At 33.4% G+C, this 22669-nt stretch overlaps 2 protein-coding genes across 3 annotated transcripts; both read left to right on the plus strand.

Annotated features, from left to right (window-relative positions):
• On the plus strand, positions 3838-4374 carry LOC109359746. The gene has a single exon (XM_019604439.1). The coding sequence runs from the start codon at positions 3838-3840 to the stop codon at positions 4372-4374; it is 537 nt and encodes a 178-aa protein (XP_019459984.1).
• On the plus strand, positions 10483-13534 carry LOC109359373 (cold-regulated 413 plasma membrane protein 1-like). 2 transcript variants are annotated; one of them, XM_019604012.1, is made up of 5 exons: positions 10484-10620; positions 10651-10702; positions 11818-11925; positions 12026-12096; positions 13020-13534. In XM_019604012.1, exons 1-5 carry the CDS (start codon positions 10530-10532, stop codon positions 13271-13273), a joined length of 576 nt encoding a protein of 191 aa, XP_019459557.1. In that variant the 5' UTR covers positions 10484-10529; the 3' UTR covers positions 13274-13534. The 2 variants fall into 2 exon arrangements, with proteins under 2 accessions (XP_019459556.1, XP_019459557.1); XM_019604011.1 differs by having other exon boundaries at positions 10483-10702.

Below are 22669 nucleotides of genomic sequence, written 5' to 3' on the forward strand. Positions count from 1 at the left end.
GAGATTTAAGGTCATCCCTAAGTCGTTTGAGACATTACCAAAGAGTACTGAGATCTAATGGTCGAAATCGATGACATTAACGATGTTCGGGCTTCCCGATTGTCATATAACGCATGAGTAAGCTTTGAAACTCTTAGATTTGCATGATTAACACCTAAATACTCATAGAACAGAATGACAGAGAGAATTAAGTACATGCATGTGGTTGATTTCTCTCCTAAAGGTTCACACACAACCTACAACACCTAAATTATCCTTTTTGACCAACACCTTAATTCTTTAACATGATGAAGTGTGGGTAGGGTTTTGGAAACCATTAACCACAACTTTCCAGACATCAAAAACCTCTAAACATCAAGACCACAACATGAAATCACCAAGTAACAACATCCATGCCATTCCCAATCAACCTAAAGACATAAGATTCCATAACATAGTTACTTTGCATGGATTCATTAAATCTTTTAGGGCTGAAACTTAAAATAGATTTAAGGATTTTTCATGTATGAATATTGGTGATTAGGGACCAGAAATGAATTCTCCATACCCACAAATAGTTGAATAGCTTCTTGGTAAGAATCTAAAGAGAAGAATAGAGAATTTTTCACAACCTACACAAGCTAATGTCCTTACTATAGACATTGAGAGTTCAAGAGATAACATAAGCTAGGAGAAACTTATAGATTATAAAACAAAGATCATAACTATGACTAACATACCTTAAAGATGTATGATCATGGTTTTCATGCAATCTTGGAGTGAAAAATGAAGGTCACCCCCTCCTTATGCAAGATGATGTGAAGGTCGGGTGGAAGGAAGAAGATGTAGTTTTTGCGTGTGCGTTGCTGGTTTTTGTGAGAATTTCAGCCACTTAGTGGATTTATATATGAGAGGTGGAGGGTGAGGTGGGTGATTAAGGATTAATCATCTCCTAATGGTGACACATGTGCAACACATGTCACTCACCCATCCTAATCATGCATGCTTCCCCTTAATCCTTGATTTAATGTGTCTTTTTTTGTTGTGTTTTATATGGATGTGTTTCTTGCATTCTAAGATAACTTAAGACAAGTCTAAAATTTTTCTAGATGATTATATATAATTTTCCATACCTCATAGATTGATAGCTTGGGCTCTAAGAAACAAGATAAGATACATGTACTTAGACTAATCTATGCACTGCTAATTGGAGATGGATTAATCTCTGGATAAAAATATTAATAAGTTAAAATAAATTAACCATTGGATTAATTGGTTCTATGAGAATAGGTTTAGGCTCAATAGTCACTAAAAAAGCTATCATAATAAAAAAGTTATGGACTTTCTAAGGAATGAGAGTTTTGGCTAATACTAGGACACAAGTTTGCACTCTAAATGACTTGAGTAAGACTAGATGATTACAAATGTGATTATAGTACTGGAAAAAAAATTAACCTATAATCTTCAAACACTTTCCAAGAGTTTTGATTATACTCGAGGTGAGATAGAGACGAATATAGGCACTCGTAGGCGAAGCTGACAGCAAGATTATTTATAATTTTTAGGAGAATTATTTGAGTTGTTACTCATGATCTTTAATTGGGTTAATAACTTTATATTTCACTAAAACTTATTAATAATAATATAATCTCGGCTTACACAAGTCATAGGGTCCCTCATGCCACTTCTGATGAAGTTCTTTGACAATAGATTTACCCGATAACGGGTAAATCTCAATTGTGCGAAACTTTCTACTGAGTTTCTGACGTACTTATTTTTCTATCCTAATCTCATGATATAACTCTAATTTATGTTAGAAACTAAATCACAAAATTTTCCTAATGAAATTCTAGGATACACAACTCATTTCCTTACTCCTCTCACTATCAATCTAAAACTCAAGTAAGTCAATTTCTTACTCGAGTAATCCTTTGTTATGGACAAATGATTTCACATAGCTCCTTATTATTTAAGAGAATAATAGACATTTATATATATATATATATATATACACACATATATAAGCAGAGAGCTGAAATTTGAGATGTGACATTTAGCCCTCTAATCAACATTCACTCCATCAAGTAATTTTAATTATAGTTTGACTTTGACTTAAAGATGAAAAAACATCATCATTATCCTTCATTTTAATTCCATACTATTTTACCAAATTTTCACAAGTAACTTTCGCCTTTGCCATTTTAGAACCATATTTCTCTAGGAGACAAAGTTTGTAACCGTGACCTAAAATAACACTAACAACCATCAAAGCACATATATCACACCAACACCCCTTTGATGAATAAAAAAGTTAGGAAATTAAAGTCAATCAAACTGAGCCAAATTAATTTCACAAATTTCTAAAAAAAGGAACATTTGTAGTTGAATACAAAGTATTGTAAAACACTAATATCATATTATAAAATAATATCAACCTTTGACAAATTTCATTGTCCATCTCCAAATCATCTTCATTAGACAAGATTTTATATTGATTTTCTCTTAGTGACAATCTTTGAAAGATATCTTTGTATAAAAATGCAACATGAAACATCAAGAATGTAGAATTTACCTAATTTTGTAATCAAGTTCAACTTTTTATCATAAGGAATGTTTAATTGTTAGCATATGTACTCAAATTTCTCCTCTTTTTAGTGTTGTTGTCCAAAAGTTAACACTATCTCTAACTCTCTCTACAACATTGGAGATAATGGACAACTCTTTCTTCATAATCAAATTCAATATTTGAGAGTGATAACACATGTAAAATATCTTCCTACACAAAATAAATGATTCAGGTGAATTCTTACACAATAAGCAATCAACATGTTTTTTTTCATTTGTAGTGTAGTTATCAATCCAACATATATTGATACAAGCAGTCACTAATAATTTCACTAATATGAAGAACAAACACATAAATAAACTTATCATTGAATGAAAGTATAATAACAATGTCACCAAAACATAATAAGGTTAATAAACATTGTCAAAATGTTAAAAAAGATTAGTATTATTACCTTAAAAGTTCACTTTTTAGAACATATGATTCATCAATATAATTTTAACTTATGTTTGCACCATCCAAATAATCAACCCAGAGTTGAATATTTATAACAATCTTTGAAATATCTTCTTCTCCTTAACTAACTGGTCACCATCTTATATTGTGAAAATTTGCATCGTTACTATTTTCCAAGAACAAAATATTGTATTATAAATCAATGAAAAATAAAAGAATGAGAAAATGAATGAATTGGATTACAAAAAATTGATCATTCTATTATATAGAAAATATAAGAGACTTAAGTCGGCCTAACTAATTTATTTTACACATGTTTTAATCATGAACATCCTAATAGATAACTTATAAACCAAGTCAAAGCTGTTATGATCCAACAAACATCATAGATAAACTAGGCTAGTCAAGGTTGTTATGCTACAACAACAACATAGATAAACTAGATAAATCCCTCTTGAATTCTAGTTGTATCTTCTCCTGGTTTATAGGCTTTGGTTACATTTTCAGACCTTCTTTTGTAATCTATTTAACCTGTTGTACACTCATAATGCAATTAGTAGAAAATACAAACTCTTCATGGTATCAAGAGCTACTATAAGTTAACCACAATTTTTTTCTCCTTTGATCTTGCCTCCTCTCTCACAATGAGCTCCTCCATCTCAAAAACCAACCATGTTCCACTCACCAATCCGTCAAACTCCATGGACAAACTAATTGCACTATATGCAGGCTCTCAATTATCCATCAAACTCGATGGTGACAATTCTCCTGCCTAGCGTCTTCAATTCTTGTCACTTTTAACATTATATGATATCACAGGTTATATAAATGGTAGCATGTCATGTCCCTCACAACATTTGGAGTCACATGCTATCACTATCAACTCTGCATTCACCCTTTGGGTACGCCAAGATCCATTGATCTTGCATGTTATTATTTCTTCAATGGTTGCAACAGTAGTCACTCATCTTTGCACTGTCAAAACTGCCAAGAAAGTCTGGGACATCCTCAAAACCATGTATGTTAGTCGATCTCGTGTCCGCATCATGGCTCTCAAACAACACATCACAACTTTCAGAAAAGGCACACAACCTATGGCTACATACCTTCAAGGAATTAAAGCCATTGTAGATAAACTATCTATCATTGATCGTTCACTTGACAACACTGATATGGTGATTCACACATTAAATGGACTAAGCAATGACTACAAAGAAATCTATGCTGCTCTTTGCAGTATGGAAACACCTATTAGCTATGTTGAACTTCATGAGAAACATATGGACTTTGAATCAATCCTATCTCGTGAAACCAATTACAGCACTGAACCACTTGTTGTGATAGCAAATGCAACTTTACACAACAAAGGCTAGCAACACTATAAAAAACCTCATGGACAACAATTCTCTCCTACCCCACACTATAGAGCACAGTCTCATGGACAACAATTCTCTCATACTCCAAATTATAAAGTGATATGTCAATATTGTGAGAAACCTGGTCATTTAGCCAGAGAGTGCTACAAAATTCATGGCTATCCTAAGAAATATGGACCATGACCTTCAGTTAACATGACACACCATCAACCTACTATGTAGAACTCCAGCTAGATCCTGGCTACTAGAGCATCTCACCATCTAACACAAGACCTTGAACAACTGACCTTGGCTAACTCTTACCCAGGATCTGACCAAGTCATGGTTTGTGACGACACAAGTTTGAAAATTACTCATATTGGCCAATCTTCTATTCCTACCAATACTAAACCACTCTATCTAAATCAAGTATTATGTGTTCCTAGTATTCATTCTAATCTATTGTCAGTCTCTAAATTATGCCATACTAACAATTGCTCTGTTGAATTCTTCTCTGATCACTTTGTTGTCAAGGATCAGAAGTTAGGTCAGTCGCTAGTGCAATGACCTCTTAGGCAAGACCTCTATCACATACCATCTACCATCATCCAATCTTCTCCTCAAGCACTCACTACTAGTCTTCAATCTAGTTCCACATGGTATCACAAACTTGGTCACCCTTCCTCCAGAATAACTAAGCATCTAGCAACTTGTCATAACATTCCAATAAAACTTTCCTCTTCACATGACTGCAGTTCATGTCATTGTGCTAAGATTCACAAGCTCCCTTTCTCTAATCATCGCCACACAAGTAATAAACGATTAGAGCTAATTTACCAACCCCTATTAGGTCTTTAGGTGGCTTTGCCTACTATTTGATATTTGTTGATCATTATCCCAAATATGTATGGATTTATCCAATGAAAAATATATCAGATGTGTTCACAATTTTTATCCAATTCAAGTCAATTGTTGAAAAGTTTTTTTAATTTACTTATTGTGACTTTCTTTTCTGATAATGGAGAAGAATTTTTAAAATTGAAAACCTTTTTAGCCATACATGACATGACTCACTTAACCACTCCTCCACATACCCCTGAAGTAAATGGTACAACATAAAGAAGGCATAGACATATTGTGGAAATAGGTAGATCATTAATGCACTATGCCAAGTTACCAGCCATGTTTTTGTCTTATGCTTTTCACACAACAACATACTTAAGCAACAAAATGACAACTCCAACCATAAGCATGAAATCACCCTTTGAAATCTTATTCCAAAAACCACCTGATTACAACAAACTGCATTCTTTTGGCTGCTTATGCTTCCCATGGATCATATCTTACACTCATAATAAACTACAACCAAGATCTCTTCCCTGCATCTTCCTTGGCTACTCACATTCTCAACATGCATATCTGTGCCTTGACCCCTTATCCAATCATGTCTACGTCTCCAGACATGGGAAATTTGTTGAAGATTCCTACCCATACCAAGATCTCACCAAGCACACTACATCTTCCACTCCTTCTACTCTAGACTCCAGCATACATACTCTAATTCCTATCACTATTACATCACCTGTGGCAACCTCCTTGTAGCCCCTTGACCCTTCACCATAGGCAATAAGCCTTGAAGTAGCCCCAAATCCATCACCACCTACAACTTCATCTGAACCACATGCATGCCTTCCATCCTCCTATCCATCACACAGATCAATTTCCACCAATCCTAATAGAAGCCATCCCATGACCACCACATCTCAACACAACATCTTCAAACCTCAGAATATTGGTTACCACCAAACACATTCTCCCTAAAAATCTTGAACCATCCACTATAACTCAAACCCTTAAAATTCCTCATTAGAGATAAGCCTTGTTAGAGGAATTTGATGCTCTATTAAAGAATGGCACCGGGACTCTAGTACCAAGGGATGTGGCTCACAATCTAGTTGGCTGTAAATGGTTATTCATAATCAAAATAAATCCTGATGGTAGCATCTCTAGATACAAGGCCAGACTAGATGCAAAAGGATTCACTCGAACACTTGGCATTGATTTCAAAGAAACATTCTCACCAATTGTCAAACCTTAAAAAATCAAGGTAGTTCTTACAATTGCTCTTAGTCGTGGCTAGTCTATGCACCAACTTGATGTCAATAATTCATTCTTACAAGGCCATCTAGATGAAGATGTCTACATACATTAGCCACCGAGTTTTGTCCATCATGACTACCCTACTCATATTTGCAAACTAATGAAACCAATCTATGGATTAAAGCAAGCACCTCATGTATGGCATGATTCCTTCAAGAATTTTGTCTTGCGTTTTGGATTTCAAACCAGTCTCAATGATAGTTCCTTATTCACCTACAATAAAGATGGATTGTAAGCCCTCCTATTGGTGTATGTTGATGATCTCTTACTCATTGGCAACAAAGTTGCATTACTCCAACAATTCATGATTGAATTATCCTCCACGCTCTCTCTTAAATATCTTGGCTTTCCCTATTACTTCCTAAGCATTGAACTTATACCATCAAAGGAATGTCTTCTCCTCACTCAACATGGCTACATCCGTGAACTTTTGGACAAGTTCAACATGTCTGGGGCCAATCCAACAAGTACTCCACTTTGTACATCCATTCCTCTCAAGTTGTAGGATGGCTCTGCTGCTACAGATGCCAAGACATTTCGAAGTATCCTAGGGGCCATGCAATACTTAACTTTCACAAGACCTGACCTATCATTTGCAATCAACAAGTTATCCCAATTCATGCATCAACCAACTCAAATCCATTATCAACAACTTAAAAGAAATATGAGATATCTCAAGCTCACACTTAACTTTGGCTTGACACTCAAGGAACCAACATCTCTTTATCTTTATGCATACAATGATGCTGGGGGGGTAATCTTGATGATAGAATATCAACTTCTGCATTTGTTATATATGTTGGTGGCAACCTTGTTTCATGGTTGTCCAAGAGACAAAGAATAATGATTGCATAAATAATGTGGTTGATGAACCTATTGAGTGAAATTGGTATTACCACTCCTACACATACCCTGTTTTGTGACAACATTGGTGCAACCTATCTATGCTCCAATCCAGTATTTCACTCAGGTATGAAATAAATTGCACTTGATTACCACTATGTCAGACAACTTGTGCAAATGAGCAAATTACAAGTCTCTCACATATCAACCAAGGACCAACGTGCCGACATTCTTACCAAACCTCTGTCTAGTGCAAGATTTGTGCTTCTCCGTTCCAAGCTTGTTGTCACGGATGGTGACCCATTTTTGAGGGGGTGTAATAGATAACTTATAAACCAAGTCAAAGATGTTATGCTCCAACAAACAACATAGATAAACTAGGCCATAACAAACCTCTATCTAGTGCCAAGAACCAGCGTGCCGACATTCTTACCAAACCTCTGTCTAGTGCAAGATTTGTGCTTCTTCGTTCCAAGCTTGTTGTCGTGGATGGTGACCCAATCTTGAGGGGGTGTAATATATAACTTATAAACCAAGTCAAAGATGTTATGCTCCAACAAATAACATAGATAAACTAGGTTAGTCAAGGTTGTTATGCTACAACAACAACATAGATAAACTAGATAAATCCCTCTTGAATTCTAGTTATATCTTATCCTACCTTATAGGCTTTGGTTACATTTTCAAACCTTCTCTTGTAATCTATTTAACCTGTTGTACACTCATAATGCAATTAGTGGAAAATACAAACTCTTCACATTGAATATAAAATGATTGTTTGTTATGCAAAGTAAGTATGTTTAAACTAATTACTAGTCAATATAATATAAACTCAAAATACAAAAATATATTTCATACAATAATGCAAGAAATTATCGTGGTAAATCATTGTATGATTTATCTCAATTTCCCAAACTTGCTCAATTCCATATTTTTACCATGCATGATTTTATGTAAGTTGTGTTGTAACCATTAGTAGTTGTTATGTTCAACTTGAGAGTGGAAACTTACTATTGGGTTCTTTTGAACAAGAAGCATAATCCTATGACATCATATCATAATAAATCTTCCTATGATCTTGAGTCATTCTCGCATAATTGCATGTGCCATCCAACTTCCAAGTCTCTTAAAGTTGACTCTTCTTTATAAACATTGATTTGATTTTCCAAGTGCATCCTTCATCCTTATACTCTGCATAATACTTGGTGGTCTCTTATTCAATGACCTTGGAATCGAAAGACTTCACAATACAATAATTGTTTACTACATGTTCTTTGGTCTTGGAGAGGGTGTGGTCCAGATGTAGGGTAGTTGATGTGGAATTTTCTAGTGATGCCTAAGAGTTGCCCGAGAGCGTTGGGAGAAGTACCTGAAAAGATTTTTTGATAATCAAGTATTTGAGAGATATGAGAATGTAAGGTGCAATAAAAATAGCAAGACATAAAAAGTAAGTAAATGTTGAATGTAACGTCCTTATGAGGGAATCCCTATTTAAAGCAGAAAAGTGAGTGAAATATTTATTTGAATATGTTGTTGGTCTGGTCAACCAAATGACCATGTAAGAGTGGGATGAAATACTACATTAACCATACTTCCATTATCTGCATTATACATGCCAATTGACTACTCATGGGTGCTATGTTGGTTTGTTGGATGATTCAAAGTGTGTGCATATTCACAGTTAGTCTCATCCATTGCCTCAAAGTTATGGTGCAAATGTGGGATAGTGCGTACAACATTGTCCTCAACATAGTTATAGTTTAAAAAGATTTCATCTTCATCTTCCCTGAACTCACCAACTGATTCTTGATGAAACCCCACATATTGTTGTGACTTGAGGTGTTGTTTTGTTGTTGACTTGGCATATGTGATTGATGTTGGGTTGGACATGGTGTAGGATAATGGGGTTGGAGTTGTTATGGAACAAAATGGGCAAGTTAAGTGAAACATATAGCTTAAATGTGCCAAGTTTATCATATTGAGCAAACACCAAATTTTTTTATTCAACGTCCTTAGGTTTCTAGGGCTGATACTAAACACATTCATACCCAATGGAAATTAGATGAAATTTTCTTTCAAAAAAAAGAACAAACATCATTTCCTTTCCATTAATAGAGAGACATATGATTATTTTTTCTCGTGTTTTCAATGACAAAAATGTAATTTCATGATAAATAAAAAGATAAAAATGACATTACATGTTATTATTTGTGTGTTATTTAGTAGTTTGCCTCTCTATTAATGGAGATGATTCTTACTCCACAAAAAATGTGTCACTCCCATATGTTATCATTTATGATTGATCAAGAAAATACTTACTTATTAAAATTTTAATTCAAATATATTTTTCAACTAATCACAAGTGAATGATATATAAAGTAATACTGATACACTTTTAAATAGGATATCTATAATGAATGTTTTCAATTTCTAGCCTATCTTTATTATTATGCTATTTCAAATTGGCCTATAATATTACCTCTAACTCAGATATTTACTTTCTCATATATTAAATCAATCAAATCCTATTAAAAAATTATTTATTTTTTTATAATTTTTTCATTTTAAATATGTGATAACTTTCAATTAGATTGAGACATGATAAAATATAGAAAGGAAGACACATGATAGCATGAATAATACAAAGTCTTCACTTTGAACCAAACTCCTTACAATTTGCACATTGTAATAGACATATAATGGCACCAAAATGGTGATTATTTCGTAGAGATGTGTGAACTGTGAAGTACTGAACTTTGAGTAAAGTGAAGAAAACTTAGAACTAATGTAGTGAAAAGGAATTGGAATCAAACATATAATGATTATACTTCAAACATGATACTGATTTACTCTGCAATTTTCTAAAAATATCGAAGTTATATTTTAATAATTGTTAAAAATCACTATTAAGAAACACAGAAAAAAGTCATGTTTATAAATCAATTTGAGTCAAATCAAATTTTCAAGGTAAAAAACCATATAATATTGTTTTTTTAAGGAAACAAAATCCATCATTCTGCATTCTTTTCTCTTATAATATTTTTCTGTACTAAATAATCGAGGACCACTATATTCACGTAACGACAGAAATATATAACCACATAGATGAATGGCACATGCTTATGTCCGTTTAATTGTGTCTGTCTTCTTTGTTCTGCGTTCCCTACGAAATGTGGAACCCCAAGAGCTACTTAGCAATGAGAACAGATTTTGAAGATGAATCAACACAATTTATTAGTTCCCATTTCATGAACCTGGGTTTAGCTTCTAATAACCTCACCCAACATGGTCTTTCTGGTTTTGGAATATCCCTTTTTGGATTGATTGCTTCCGTTGCTGCTATGTATGTAAATCTACTCTAATCTCTCTGTTTCTTATGGGCTTATTACTAATTTTAATTATTTATGGTGTCGTTCATGTGGGTTTGTCTGCTTTAATTTATTTTCAACTTTTTTAGTCTGAGGTTGAAATCCATGTTACTTCCTGTTATTTTTGTTGAATTTGTTCTCTATTAGGACTTGAGGGTAACATAGCTATGCAAAAGTTATGGCTATGCAACAATTTTAAAGTGAAGTTTATCGCACTTTTAAAAAAATCATATATTCTTTAACGCTTGATTGTTGTTGTTGTTGTATATTTTCTTTAACTTGACTCCATGGAGACAGTATCGTTCTTCTTTGGACTCCTCGTTGAAAATCTTCTACTTTAGTACTTCCATAGTCCATCCTTGTTTTATTATTTCCTAGCCATTAGATTCCACTCTTACAACATTCTATGCATACCACAAATCTAAGTGTCATTGATTTTACGTAATTCAATCGAGGCATTTTGTTCATATATTCTTTTGTTGAAATGCAAAAAGTACTATTCAAATCTGATTGGCATTGAATCTGAGTGATTCATAAAAGAAGGGGATAGGTTGGTTTCATTGTTATGTAAATTGCACATGCAATTATTGGTGTAGTAGCTAAGATCCATTTGCTAGACATTAATGCTTGAGGACCACCATTTTTCTGTCGGTATCCCCATTTTGAATTTGGATGCTTAGTTGATAACATTGCATTCAATGCTACTGGTGCAAGATAGTAAATGGATGTACAAAATAGAGAGACTGTTCATTATAACCAAGCAGGGAATATCCCGACTTCATAAGCAAGCACACAATTGAATTTACTTGATGTATGCTTTAGCTTTTCCCGTTCTATCTTCAAATACTTCTATACATATGATATTTTCATGTATTATATCTGAAGACTAGAAGTATGTTTGATAGGGGATTTAAAATGGTGGTCAAATGTTCTTGGAAGAGTATTATTTATAAAATTGTATTAAAAACTCATCCATGATTTTCTTACTCCACTTTTACCCCCATACCGAACGGCCTTAGGGGATGATGTTGTTTTTAACTGTATTTTGAATATTCTAGCTTAACTTATAATTTGTATTTGTGCTTTGCAGTTATTTGTTGATTTTGGATCGTACAAACTGGAAGACGAACATTCTTACCTCACTACTCATTCCATACATTTTTTTCAGCCTGCCTTCATGGATTTTCAGTGTCTTCAGGTGCTTGTCATTCATTATTGTTATTAACTTTGTACTATCAGTTTTCTCTAATGTCAATAAATTCCTTTGTGTCGTGCTATTTGCCTTCACGGCTATGCAGGGGAGAGGTTGGGAAATGGATTGCTGTAATTGCTGTTGTATTGAGACTTTTCCTTCCAAGGCACTTCCCTGGTATGGTACAACTTTTCTGACAGTATCTTGATTCTTTTAGGGTTAGTTTGGGAGTTAGATTTTGGAGGGGAAGGAAGGGAAAAGGAAGGCTTGTGAGTCATCTCACAAGTGTATTTCATGGCTCCAAAGCCTTCCCTTTCCCTTCCTTCCCCTCCAAAATCCAACTCCCAAACTAATCCTAAATGTTGCACTCTATAAGAATAAGTAGTGTCTCTGAAAACACTTCGCGAGTATGCATCGATTAAACGTGCAGACATGTCAGAACATGACAAAATAGAACATATGGGTTTTTTGTTGTTTTCAGTGTATGATCATAACATAGCGTCATTGAAAAGTAGAACGTTTTTATTCCACTGAATAGGGTTAAACCAAACAGAACAGGACATTTTGTGCCATTTTGTTTCATTTTATTCTGTCCGCATACCAAACACTATCGCAAGCATTCTGCTACTATCCCTCTGTGGTCTTTGTCAATGCAGAATAACAATACTTCTCTCTTCCCACATAACATCAAAAGTATATATCAGTAATCATGTTAGGGTCTAGTTGCAAGCTATGGGACTTGAGTTCCACATTGGAAGTATGAGATTCTAATGTGGGGCTTTATAAGGCATTGGGTTCTCCAAATACAATAGCTAGCTTTTGTGGTGCGGCTCTTCCGAGGTTCTTATCAGATCAGTCTATAATATATATTTAAACGTTATGAATAAATACTATAGGAACAGCTCAAGCATAGTTCACTAGTATCTGTTCCGGTCCTCACCAATGGATTGCTGTAATATGGTCTGAATCCGATCTTCCCTATACACATTTTGCACCTCAACTCCATTATGGCCTCTTCAGAAACCAAATTCACACACAGACACATACTCGGTAACATGTTCCCCAATATAATTAGCAACCAATCTTGAATGTTATTGCAGATTGGCTGGAACTGCCTGCTGCTTTGGTTCTTCTAATTGTAGTAGCTCCTAATCTATTTGCAAGCACTTTCAGAAGCAATGCTGTTGGGGTGGCAGTATGCCTTGTCATTGCATGTTATCTGCTGCAAGAACATATCCGGGCATCTGGCGGTTTTAGAAATTCCTTCACTAAAGCGCACGGCATATCAAATACAATTGGCATAATCCTTCTGTTAGTCTATCCCATATGGGCACTGGTGGTCTACATTGTATAGGCACATTGCACAAACATATAGCAGCCAATGTGGACTTGGTTGATGTGTGTAAGTGAAAAAATTGCCTTCTCTTCTTTATTTTTCATTCGATGGAAGTTATGCAGAGACTTGAATACAAACCATGTCATTCTTTTATGTGTTTAAGATTGTCTCTATTATAAGTTTGGATGTGTAATTTTATGCTATGGTGTATAATATAGTTCATCTCTACATTAAACACCATTGCCTGTATGTTATGGAATATAATATAGTTCGTCTCTCTATTGTACGCTATTGTTTGTACTTTTATGCTATGGTATATACTATATAATATAGTTCATCTCCACATTATGCACTATTGTGTTTCTTGAAAATGCAATCCTCACTACTTAAACCTAAGAGTTCCAATCCTCACTGTTTCTTGGAAAGTCAATTGTTTTTTATTTTGGAGTCTCTTGTTTCCCCAATGAGCTTGTAGCTCCAATTATCACCCTGATTTGGTGTAATCATGATGTTATAGCCTTAGAGGTGATCCTTCAAAAAACCACATATTGCCTTCCCATAATGTTCCCATAATCTTATAAAGTAATGTTGACAATAGTTGACCAATTCTATGTAGTTTTTCATTTTAGTCATGACAGTAATGAGCCATGTCATAGAGGAAGAGGGAGACCCGAGACCCGGAAAACCGTAGGGAAAATAATAAAATAAGACTTAAAATCAATGTTTTGTCAATGAACATGATTTATGATAGAGCATTGTGACATCATTCGATCCACATAGCCGACTCCACCTAGTAGGATAAAAACTTGGTTGTTGTTGTACTGAGCCAAATATACAAGAAACCAGATGGCTATTTTGGGGTACATTTTTTATTCTACAACCAGAAATTAATACTATTTCCATATATCATTCCCACTTGTCACATGGTTCATCTCTCTGCTCCCTTGTTAATCAATATGGTTCTGCGAATAATAATGGCAAGCATTAACACTCATTTATTTAAGTAAGACACTGCAAGTGGGAATGATATATGCAAATAGTATCAGATGCAATATGGTTCTTTGATGCATAGAGATCAAAACCGATTTACATTTGCTACAAATTATTAATCATATTATTAATTGAAGAAGTTAAGGCAACTACATGAAAATATGTACAAGGGAGCAATAGAATGTTAATAACTGAGATATTGATCATGTCACGAGTCTAACCTTTATAGTACATGAGCATTCGTGGTCTCTTCAATTTGAATGTTGGTCATTAAATCTCTCTCCATTTCAATTGGAATTGGTTCCAGATGAACAGATTTTAGCAGCTCAAATCCTCTAAGCTGAAGATGATTTCCTTCATGTTAGATGTAGCTAAACAAAGACGGCCCAGTACATGAGGTTCTCACTTAGTGGGGGTTGGACATGATAGATGTACACAATTTTACCCTTATAAGGAGAGAAGTTTTTTCCAGGATTTAAACATGTAATCTCATGTTCACTAAACAACAACCATATTGTTGCGTCAAACTCACCCTGTTAAATGTAGTTATCATGAACAAAATATATCATACTACTATATATCAAGGAACTATACATTCTTGGTGCTTTAGACCAGTGCTACTGAGGTCATCCAAAATGTATTTTCTTGTTTTAGTGTCACACGAATGCTCAAAATCACCAGCCAAATTATGAGGTAGTGCCCAATACTCAAGGGCATTTCTATCAGGGACCACCACAGGCACCAAGAATGACTCAATTATTCCATACACCCAAATCTGCGAAGAAAAGAAAAGTTATTATCCACTGTTGCACTAGATAACTTTAGTAATTGATGTACACTGATTCTAAAATGGTAAATAGAATGGGAGACATTCCTAAACAAAGAGGTATTGTTTTACCTGTAAATTGTTCTCTAACTAATAATACTAAGATTTAAATGGAGAATGCTAATGAAGCTCAAAACAGGTATTCTTCATGGATTTAAAGATTCATGTTTGAATCCATAACAACATGGGGATTTACCTGTATGAAACCAACCAACAACCATAACCTCTTCAGTGAGATTATGACGTTTGTGGTAGCCTGAGAACAAGGTAATTCCTTCAATGCAAATTTCTCCACAAGCTTCACCGTAAAAGTACATCATATCCCATCTCCTGCACAGATTCAAATATGGCCTCAATGGATGTTGTAAAACCTCGACCTTGATATGTGACCCTCTGAACCTATAAATTTATTAAATGTATCATCTTTAAGCTTCAATTCTTCTGCAGTATCATTGATATTAGTACAGCAACATGTCTGGATGTTACAAAGAACATTTTCTAAGGATTACAAAAGAAGGAATAAAAACCAAGTCCATCCCTACACCAAAAACATAATTTCCAACGCAAAAATTCCATTTTACTTTTATTAAGCAATTTCCTTATGACACTTATAACTGTTGCTAACATTCCCTTAATGTTATTTGAACACTTCTTTCAACTAATTCTCTTAATACTCAAAAGCAGAACTTAGTAAGGTTATTTTATGAGTGTTACCTAACAAATAAGTATCATCCCAATATTGGAGAATAAAATATCTCAAGTTATCTCCTTTGGTTACTAATATTATACCATACATCTTATTTTTTAGTTTTTAAAAATATACTTTTTATAAAAAAATAATTAAATATGACATATATATAATTTTAGTGTACATGATGAGATACTTCGAGTATGTTTTCAGCTTTCAAATTCAGACCAACTTGTTTATAAATAAACCGTGACAAATCTATGCATCAATGCAAATGGATGCTCTATATAATATATGGTATATCTATGCTTTCCTAGTTTCATATTTTATATATTAAAATATTATAAAAATAATTTTGTGCAGTTATATGATGAAGGTACGCTCCAACTCTTTGAGCGATAAAAAACGCACAAATATTCTATTTTTTTAGTGTTTAATGAAAGGTACTTTTTACATCATTCATATACATATATATATATATATATATATATATATATATATATATATTTACTCAAATGATAATTTAAATTTAGGGTTTTATAAACCTCAACTGTGAGGATTAAGTACGGGTTAAGTATGTCCTCCACCTGTCCCTAAATATTGATCGGGTTAATTTTTGAACCTGAATCTGTCCCTAATTAGGATGGGACACGTGACGAAATAAGACAGGTCAAGATAGGGATGAGTCCGGGTTGGAAATGACAAAATGACAAACATAGATTTTTTCATCAAATCTTTAAGCATGCACAATTAAAATTATCACAATATGTACATAAACTCAACTAAAACTTGTACCCAACATACATCAGTATATAAACTACAAACTGCAAATTGCATCATTCAAACTAAACTATAACAATCACGTGACTGCAAATTATAGAAAACTTTGAAAATTTTAGAACAATTTAAACTGTCAAGTATCAACATAAACTGAAGTGTTCTTGTAAATGATAAAAAAACACGCGAAAATTGACATGGTGGCTTGAAAACAATGTAAAAAGATGAAGAAATGCAGCAGTTCATCATTATCCAAGAGAATTAAACAATGAAAAAAGGGTAAGGAATAAGGATCATATGATAAGGGGTGTGAATATGTTGTGTGGACTTGTAGGTATTTGAGTTATGTGGGCTGAACATAATGAGTATTGATAGGTACTTATTTAACTATTATTAATATATAACAATAAGGGACAACCCAAACATATATCTGAACCATCATTTTTTGATAACGGACATGTCCCTTTTAAACATGTCTGTCCTTTTATTTACTTATTTGGACGGGCCACACTCGTCCCTAAATCATTGGGTTGAGACGAGTCTATGGGTTGGGCAGAGTCTTGCTCACCCATAAGATTAAGGATAAAGAACCAAATAAAAAACTAAAGATATAAAAGTTGTGATTTTGTGATATACCATTTTGAAGAAAATACATGTATTTATGGATCTTTATCTTAATAAAATACTTAAATTTATTATGTGTCATTACATAAGTTATTGCAACTAACTAGGTGTTGATATGGTGGTCATGCTAAATTCTAGAAAGACTAAAAATGTCAAAAGTTCAATTTTTTTTCAAAAAGTGAAAGGATAATCTTGGTAGTACCAACAATTCTAAGTTATTGTAATTTGTGGTTGCTACCATAATTTCTTTTCTAATTTTCCCATAAATTAAATGTTTAAAATGTTAAAAAAAAGTCACTAAAAAGTAATACTAAGGATGGAAATAGGTTAAACTTTGTCTTAAACAAGTCAGACTTTATCTTAAATAGACAGATCATAAATAGTATATAGGAGTCTCACTTGTTAACATGTTTAAAAATTTCAAAGTCTATGTCTAATTTGTTGAAAAGTATGGTCTGACCTGTTAGCATGTTTAAAGGTCTGTTATACTATATGGTAGGGGTGAGTAGGACCCGACCCTACTTGCTCACTCGATATGGTCGATCATGTTTGAGCCCGAATATGGTCGGGTCTCAAGGAATCTAAGGTCAGACTCGAGTTAAAAAATTAGACCAAATCAATATATAGGGCTGGGTAGGGACCAAGCATGACCCAACGCGACCCATGGTCACTCACTCATCATGTTTATATGTGTTTCTATTCAATTATGTACAAAGTAATGACACATTGTTGATCGAAAGTATCATTGATTTTCTAATTTTTCATCATATATACATATATCATTTTATATTTCAAATTACATATTCATAATAATAAGTAATATTGAGAAGACTTTATCTAAAATAAGTATGCATTATATTTAATCACGTTTAGGGTCGGGTTCAAGTTTAAAGGCTGACCCGATTGATATTTAGGATCGGTTAGCTTCAGGTTTAATGTTGAGTCTTGGTTCAAAAAATGACCAGGCCAATATTTAGGGTCGGGTAAGGGACAAGCCTTAACCCGTCCCAACTCGACCCATGTTCATCTCTACTATATGATCATGAAATAAGTCATTATATCTACATTTAAATGAGCTAATAAGCCTACTTTTAACTAGATCCGTCTAACTGTAATAATTAAATCATATTTTTGTATACATTTTTATATTAAAATTATATATATAATAATATTACTTATACTAAAATATTATAATATGAATATTGTTATATAATATAACTAAATAGTCCGGCCTATTAAGTTTATTAGGTCTTTTTGATATCCTAAAGTATGATACATTAAGCTAAATTTTTTTAAAAACCCAAACCTAATTTGTTCATAAAAAAAAGTCTAACCTAACCTATTATGAGTAAAATAATAGACCTATCATAGATAATCCGACATGCTTTCAACATTAGTACTACTATTTCACATAGTTTCTCTAAAAGATAAAGTCGACTTCAACCAAACAGACTAACGAATAAATAAATAACTCAAACTCTTACAAAGATAATAGAGCATACATGTACTTATGCTTAATAGAAAGTGGTTCTTTAATTCTTTAATGTATGAGTCATGTTTTTTTTAATACTATAAATGGTATTCTCTCACCCTTTTTAGATAAGGATTTAATCATTTTTTGGGTGTATGGTTCTCTCTCCCAACAAATTTTGTTCTCAAGAATTGAACAATTGACATTTTTATCATCTCGGAGATCTAATGAGACCTTACATCACTAGACAAACACGTAGTAGGTGAATCCATCTTGTTTACTTTAGGTAATTGAATTTTTGTATAATGAAACTTACCAATCTTGAGAAAAAACAGTACATGTGTTATGTATACTAATAATAGTATTGCATGAAGAATACACTTGTTTAGACAAAATGATAATATAATTTACGGAATCTTTTCGGTTATTATGATTTTTGGTGTTTCATTCTTTCTCCCATCCTCTTTCGTATGATATGCAATTGTGCACATAAAACTGAAACAAGTTATGTTTTATAGTGTGCAAGTTACTTAGTTGTTTGTTCAAAATGCTAAAAGGAAGTTGAGAGGAGTAATTTCATTATTGAGAAAAGGATACAAGAAAGATGACTAGAGATGGAGCAGAGCATCACATCGAACTTTCACTTTAATATTTTGGAAGTACAATTGTGGCAGAAGAATTGGATCAAGTTTGTATCCAAACAAATAATTTCACTCAGTGGAAGATTGATAATGGTTATTGTTGGTGCAACAGAAGTGATCGTTAAACAACGTTGGTTATAAGTAATCAAATAAAGTGTATAGAATAAATAGAAGATAACAAGACAAGATAATCCAGTAATGGAGTTCAACCAATTGTGCCTACATCCCGGGGAGTGTTGAGCGACTACCAAGATATTATTAGAGAATAAATAATACAAGCCCTAACACACCCATGAGCCCAAGTGCTTACGGGGTTTTTCAACTTCGTGCTTCTATCTGGTGCACATTATAACAAGAGACTTGAGTAGTATAATATATAACATTGATACTCTAATCTATTCTAATACTAGGCAATGTGGAACTTCGTATAATAACATATTTCAAACATCCACAATAATCTTCACCTTGATTGAAATAGACAAATATCTCACTCCTTAGGAAATCTACACAAGAGTCTCTACCTTAGTGAACATCCCACTCCACCTTGCTCAATGCTAATTCTCTTTAGCAACTCCTCCATATAAGAGTCTTCTCCCCTACAGTATAAACCTATTGAGTATCCTTGATGATGTTACCAAAAGCCTAACTCTCCAAACTTGTAGTGCAGCTTCCTGTCCCGTCATCTAATGGAACACGCCGCCTAGCCACCTATTGGTATGAAGTCTTTCGATATATGGAAGTTCTACACAAAAGTTCACCAACAACCACTCTCTTCAATACTCAGTCAAACTGAACCTTGGAAAGTCTCAACTGCTATCACCATTGTCTAGTATGACAATTATAGTTCAAAAGAACTATCATACTCTACCATAAGAAGTATACCCATAACACATACCTTGCATCAATGCTAACCAATGTCTGCATCACATCCTTGCATCCAAGCCAATGCCCATGTCACATGATGCATCTATCAATGCTCATGTTACACCTTGCATCAAAGCCAATGTTGATGTTATACTTTACATCAAAGTCAAACAATGCCTCTTTGCTTTTGTGGATTTGCTAATAATTAATATCCTTCACTATGATGTCACAGACACGCCATTAGGATATTTCACTTCTCATATCAAATGATGTCATTCTCTCGACATCTAGAGATATATTATCAACATCTAACTCAACACTTCTGTCTCTATCTCCACTTTGGTCTCAATCCAATACATGAACTTCCGGGGTTCTGGATCCAAAACAATTATGGTCCCCACAGTGTTCACGACATATTTCTTTCTCCTTCAACTCATTTACTTTATCCTCATGTGGTACCTTTACAAACCTTGTCTAACCAACATGCCTTCACCCTCTTTAGCTATTACCTGGTGCCTAGGTTAAGAGTCATCTATCAATTGGCTCTAATACCAATTGTTGGTGCAGTGGAAGTGATCCTTGTACAACGTTTGCCACAAGTAATAAAATAAATATAAAAGAAGAAAATAAGATAATTTGGTACGGAGTTCTGGCAGTTGTGCCTACATCTCCAAGAGCGTTGAGTACTAACTGATAAATAGGTGTAAAATTACAATCTCGGTGTCGCAAACAAGTATAGAAAGTAATTTTATTATCTCCATAGTGAATTGCTAAAAACTATAGTCATTCAACTTTTTTTTTATTGTTTCTCATGTAACACCATGTTTTTCCGAGCACGTTTAATTACGTAATTAGTTGTTAATTAATTAATTATATAAATTAATCAGTAATGTTTTAGGCTAAACCTCAGTTGATTTTTAGTATTATATTATAATATTCTTGCTTTCCCTATTTTTTCAAGATTTTTGGAGAAAAAAAGTTTCCGAGACGATTTCGGGTCGTTTTATCGAGTTTTCGCTTATTGTTGGAGTTTCGTAATTCAGAATCGAATTTAGATTTCTCCGTTGGATTCAAAATATTATTTCTAGTCAAAATAGACACCAAGTTTGTCCGTAACTCATCTCTAGGTATTTTTCACCTCGAAATTCAAGTTTCGATGTTTCAGGCAAAAAACCTAAATCGGTAGATCGTATATTTTCGGACGAAGTTACCCGATAATATTCGGGAATGAATTCAATTGTGAAATCACGTTGCATCAATAAAGTTGGAGTATTAATCACATCATGGCTTGTCAAACAAGCAAAGTCAAAGCTTCCATAATTCCCTAAATCACTCACCAAATCTCCTCACTCCACCACCATTAGACACATCACCTAAGCTAGCCTAAAGTTAGTTTGCCTCTCATTAATTTTAATATTTGAGAGAGAGTGAGGCTGTCCTATAAATACCTCACCTCATCCTCTCATTTTTACACTAATTCTCCTAAAGAAAGTTAAGGTATTTTTTCTCTTTTTATCTTCTCCATTTTTCTCCACATACACCATGAGAAAATCACGATCTCTTAGTATGTTATTCATGGAGTTGATTTTATGTTTGTTTTCTTTAAATATTTTTTAAGTCATGACTAAAGGGGATGAAAATGAAATCATATGAACCTTTGTGTAGTTTTGACTTATGTAAAACTTAAAATTTCTGTTCTTAGATGGAAAAACTATATCTTTGGATAATATTAGATGAGTTTATTTGCTTTCGAAATATTGGAAATTATTGTTAGTATTTGAATGTGTTTAAAGGTGATGATTTGAACATCAAATGAACCTTTATTGTGTTTAAGAAAAGTTTATGTCAATTCTTGAAAGTTCAAAATGTTTATGAGTTTTTGCTGAAAACATTTCATATTTTAAAAGGTATTATGTGTAAAAGGTTGTTTAACATATGTTATTCTTTGATTTCCAAGTTAAAGTAATGATTTGGGATAAAAGATGATTTATTAAAGTCTTGACTTCATAAACTTAAAGTGCTATGAAGTTTTGGATAGTAAAGTAGTAAAAGTGTTAACTTATGATTTATAGTTCATTACTATGAAATCAACACATATTAACCCTTGAGGTTATCCTAAAATTTTGAGGTGTTGAGATGATCATGAAATTAGTTGTGTTTTCTTTAGTAGCATACTTTAAATGAGGAGATTGACCTAAAAAGTCTCAACTTTATAAACCTAAAGTGTTATGAAGTCTTAGATGGAAAAATGATTTAAAAGTGTTGATCTTGGTTAAGTTAGCTTACTTTAAAGTGGTAAGATTGACTTAAAAAGTCTTGATTTAAAAGTATTGATTTTGTTTAAGTTGGCTTAGCTTAAAATGGTAAGTCTAGCTTAATAATCTTACTTAAAAAAGTTAATCTTAATAAAAAATGTTTTACTTGCAAAAGACAAGTTTTATGAATAGTTATCATTACCGGAAAAATGTAATGAAGTGGAAATACATGTCTATAAAAGTTTTGTTTAAGGAAAGACTTGATATTTAAGTGTGTC

This window comes from Lupinus angustifolius, chromosome LG11 (assembly GCF_001865875.1).
Source record: "Lupinus angustifolius cultivar Tanjil chromosome LG11, LupAngTanjil_v1.0, whole genome shotgun sequence".
NCBI classification, from domain to species: Eukaryota; Viridiplantae; Streptophyta; class Magnoliopsida; order Fabales; family Fabaceae; genus Lupinus; species Lupinus angustifolius.

What these genes read in the sequence shown, in the direction of transcription:
- LOC109359746 (XM_019604439.1), top strand. Translation starts at nt 3,838, where the DNA reads ATGTCATGTCCCTCACAACATTTGGAGTCACATGCTATCACTATCAAC.
- LOC109359373 (XM_019604011.1), top strand. Translation starts at nt 10,530, where the DNA reads ATGTGGAACCCCAAGAGCTACTTAGCAATGAGAACAGATTTTGAAGAT. An exon ending in ATTGCTTCCGTTGCTGCTAT is followed by an intron (nt 10,703 to 11,817) that starts GTATGTAAATCT and finishes TGTGCTTTGCAG; the next exon opens with TTATTTGTTGATTTTGGATC. An exon ending in CCTTCCAAGGCACTTCCCTG is followed by an intron (nt 12,097 to 13,019) that starts GTATGGTACAAC and finishes ATGTTATTGCAG; the next exon opens with ATTGGCTGGAACTGCCTGCT.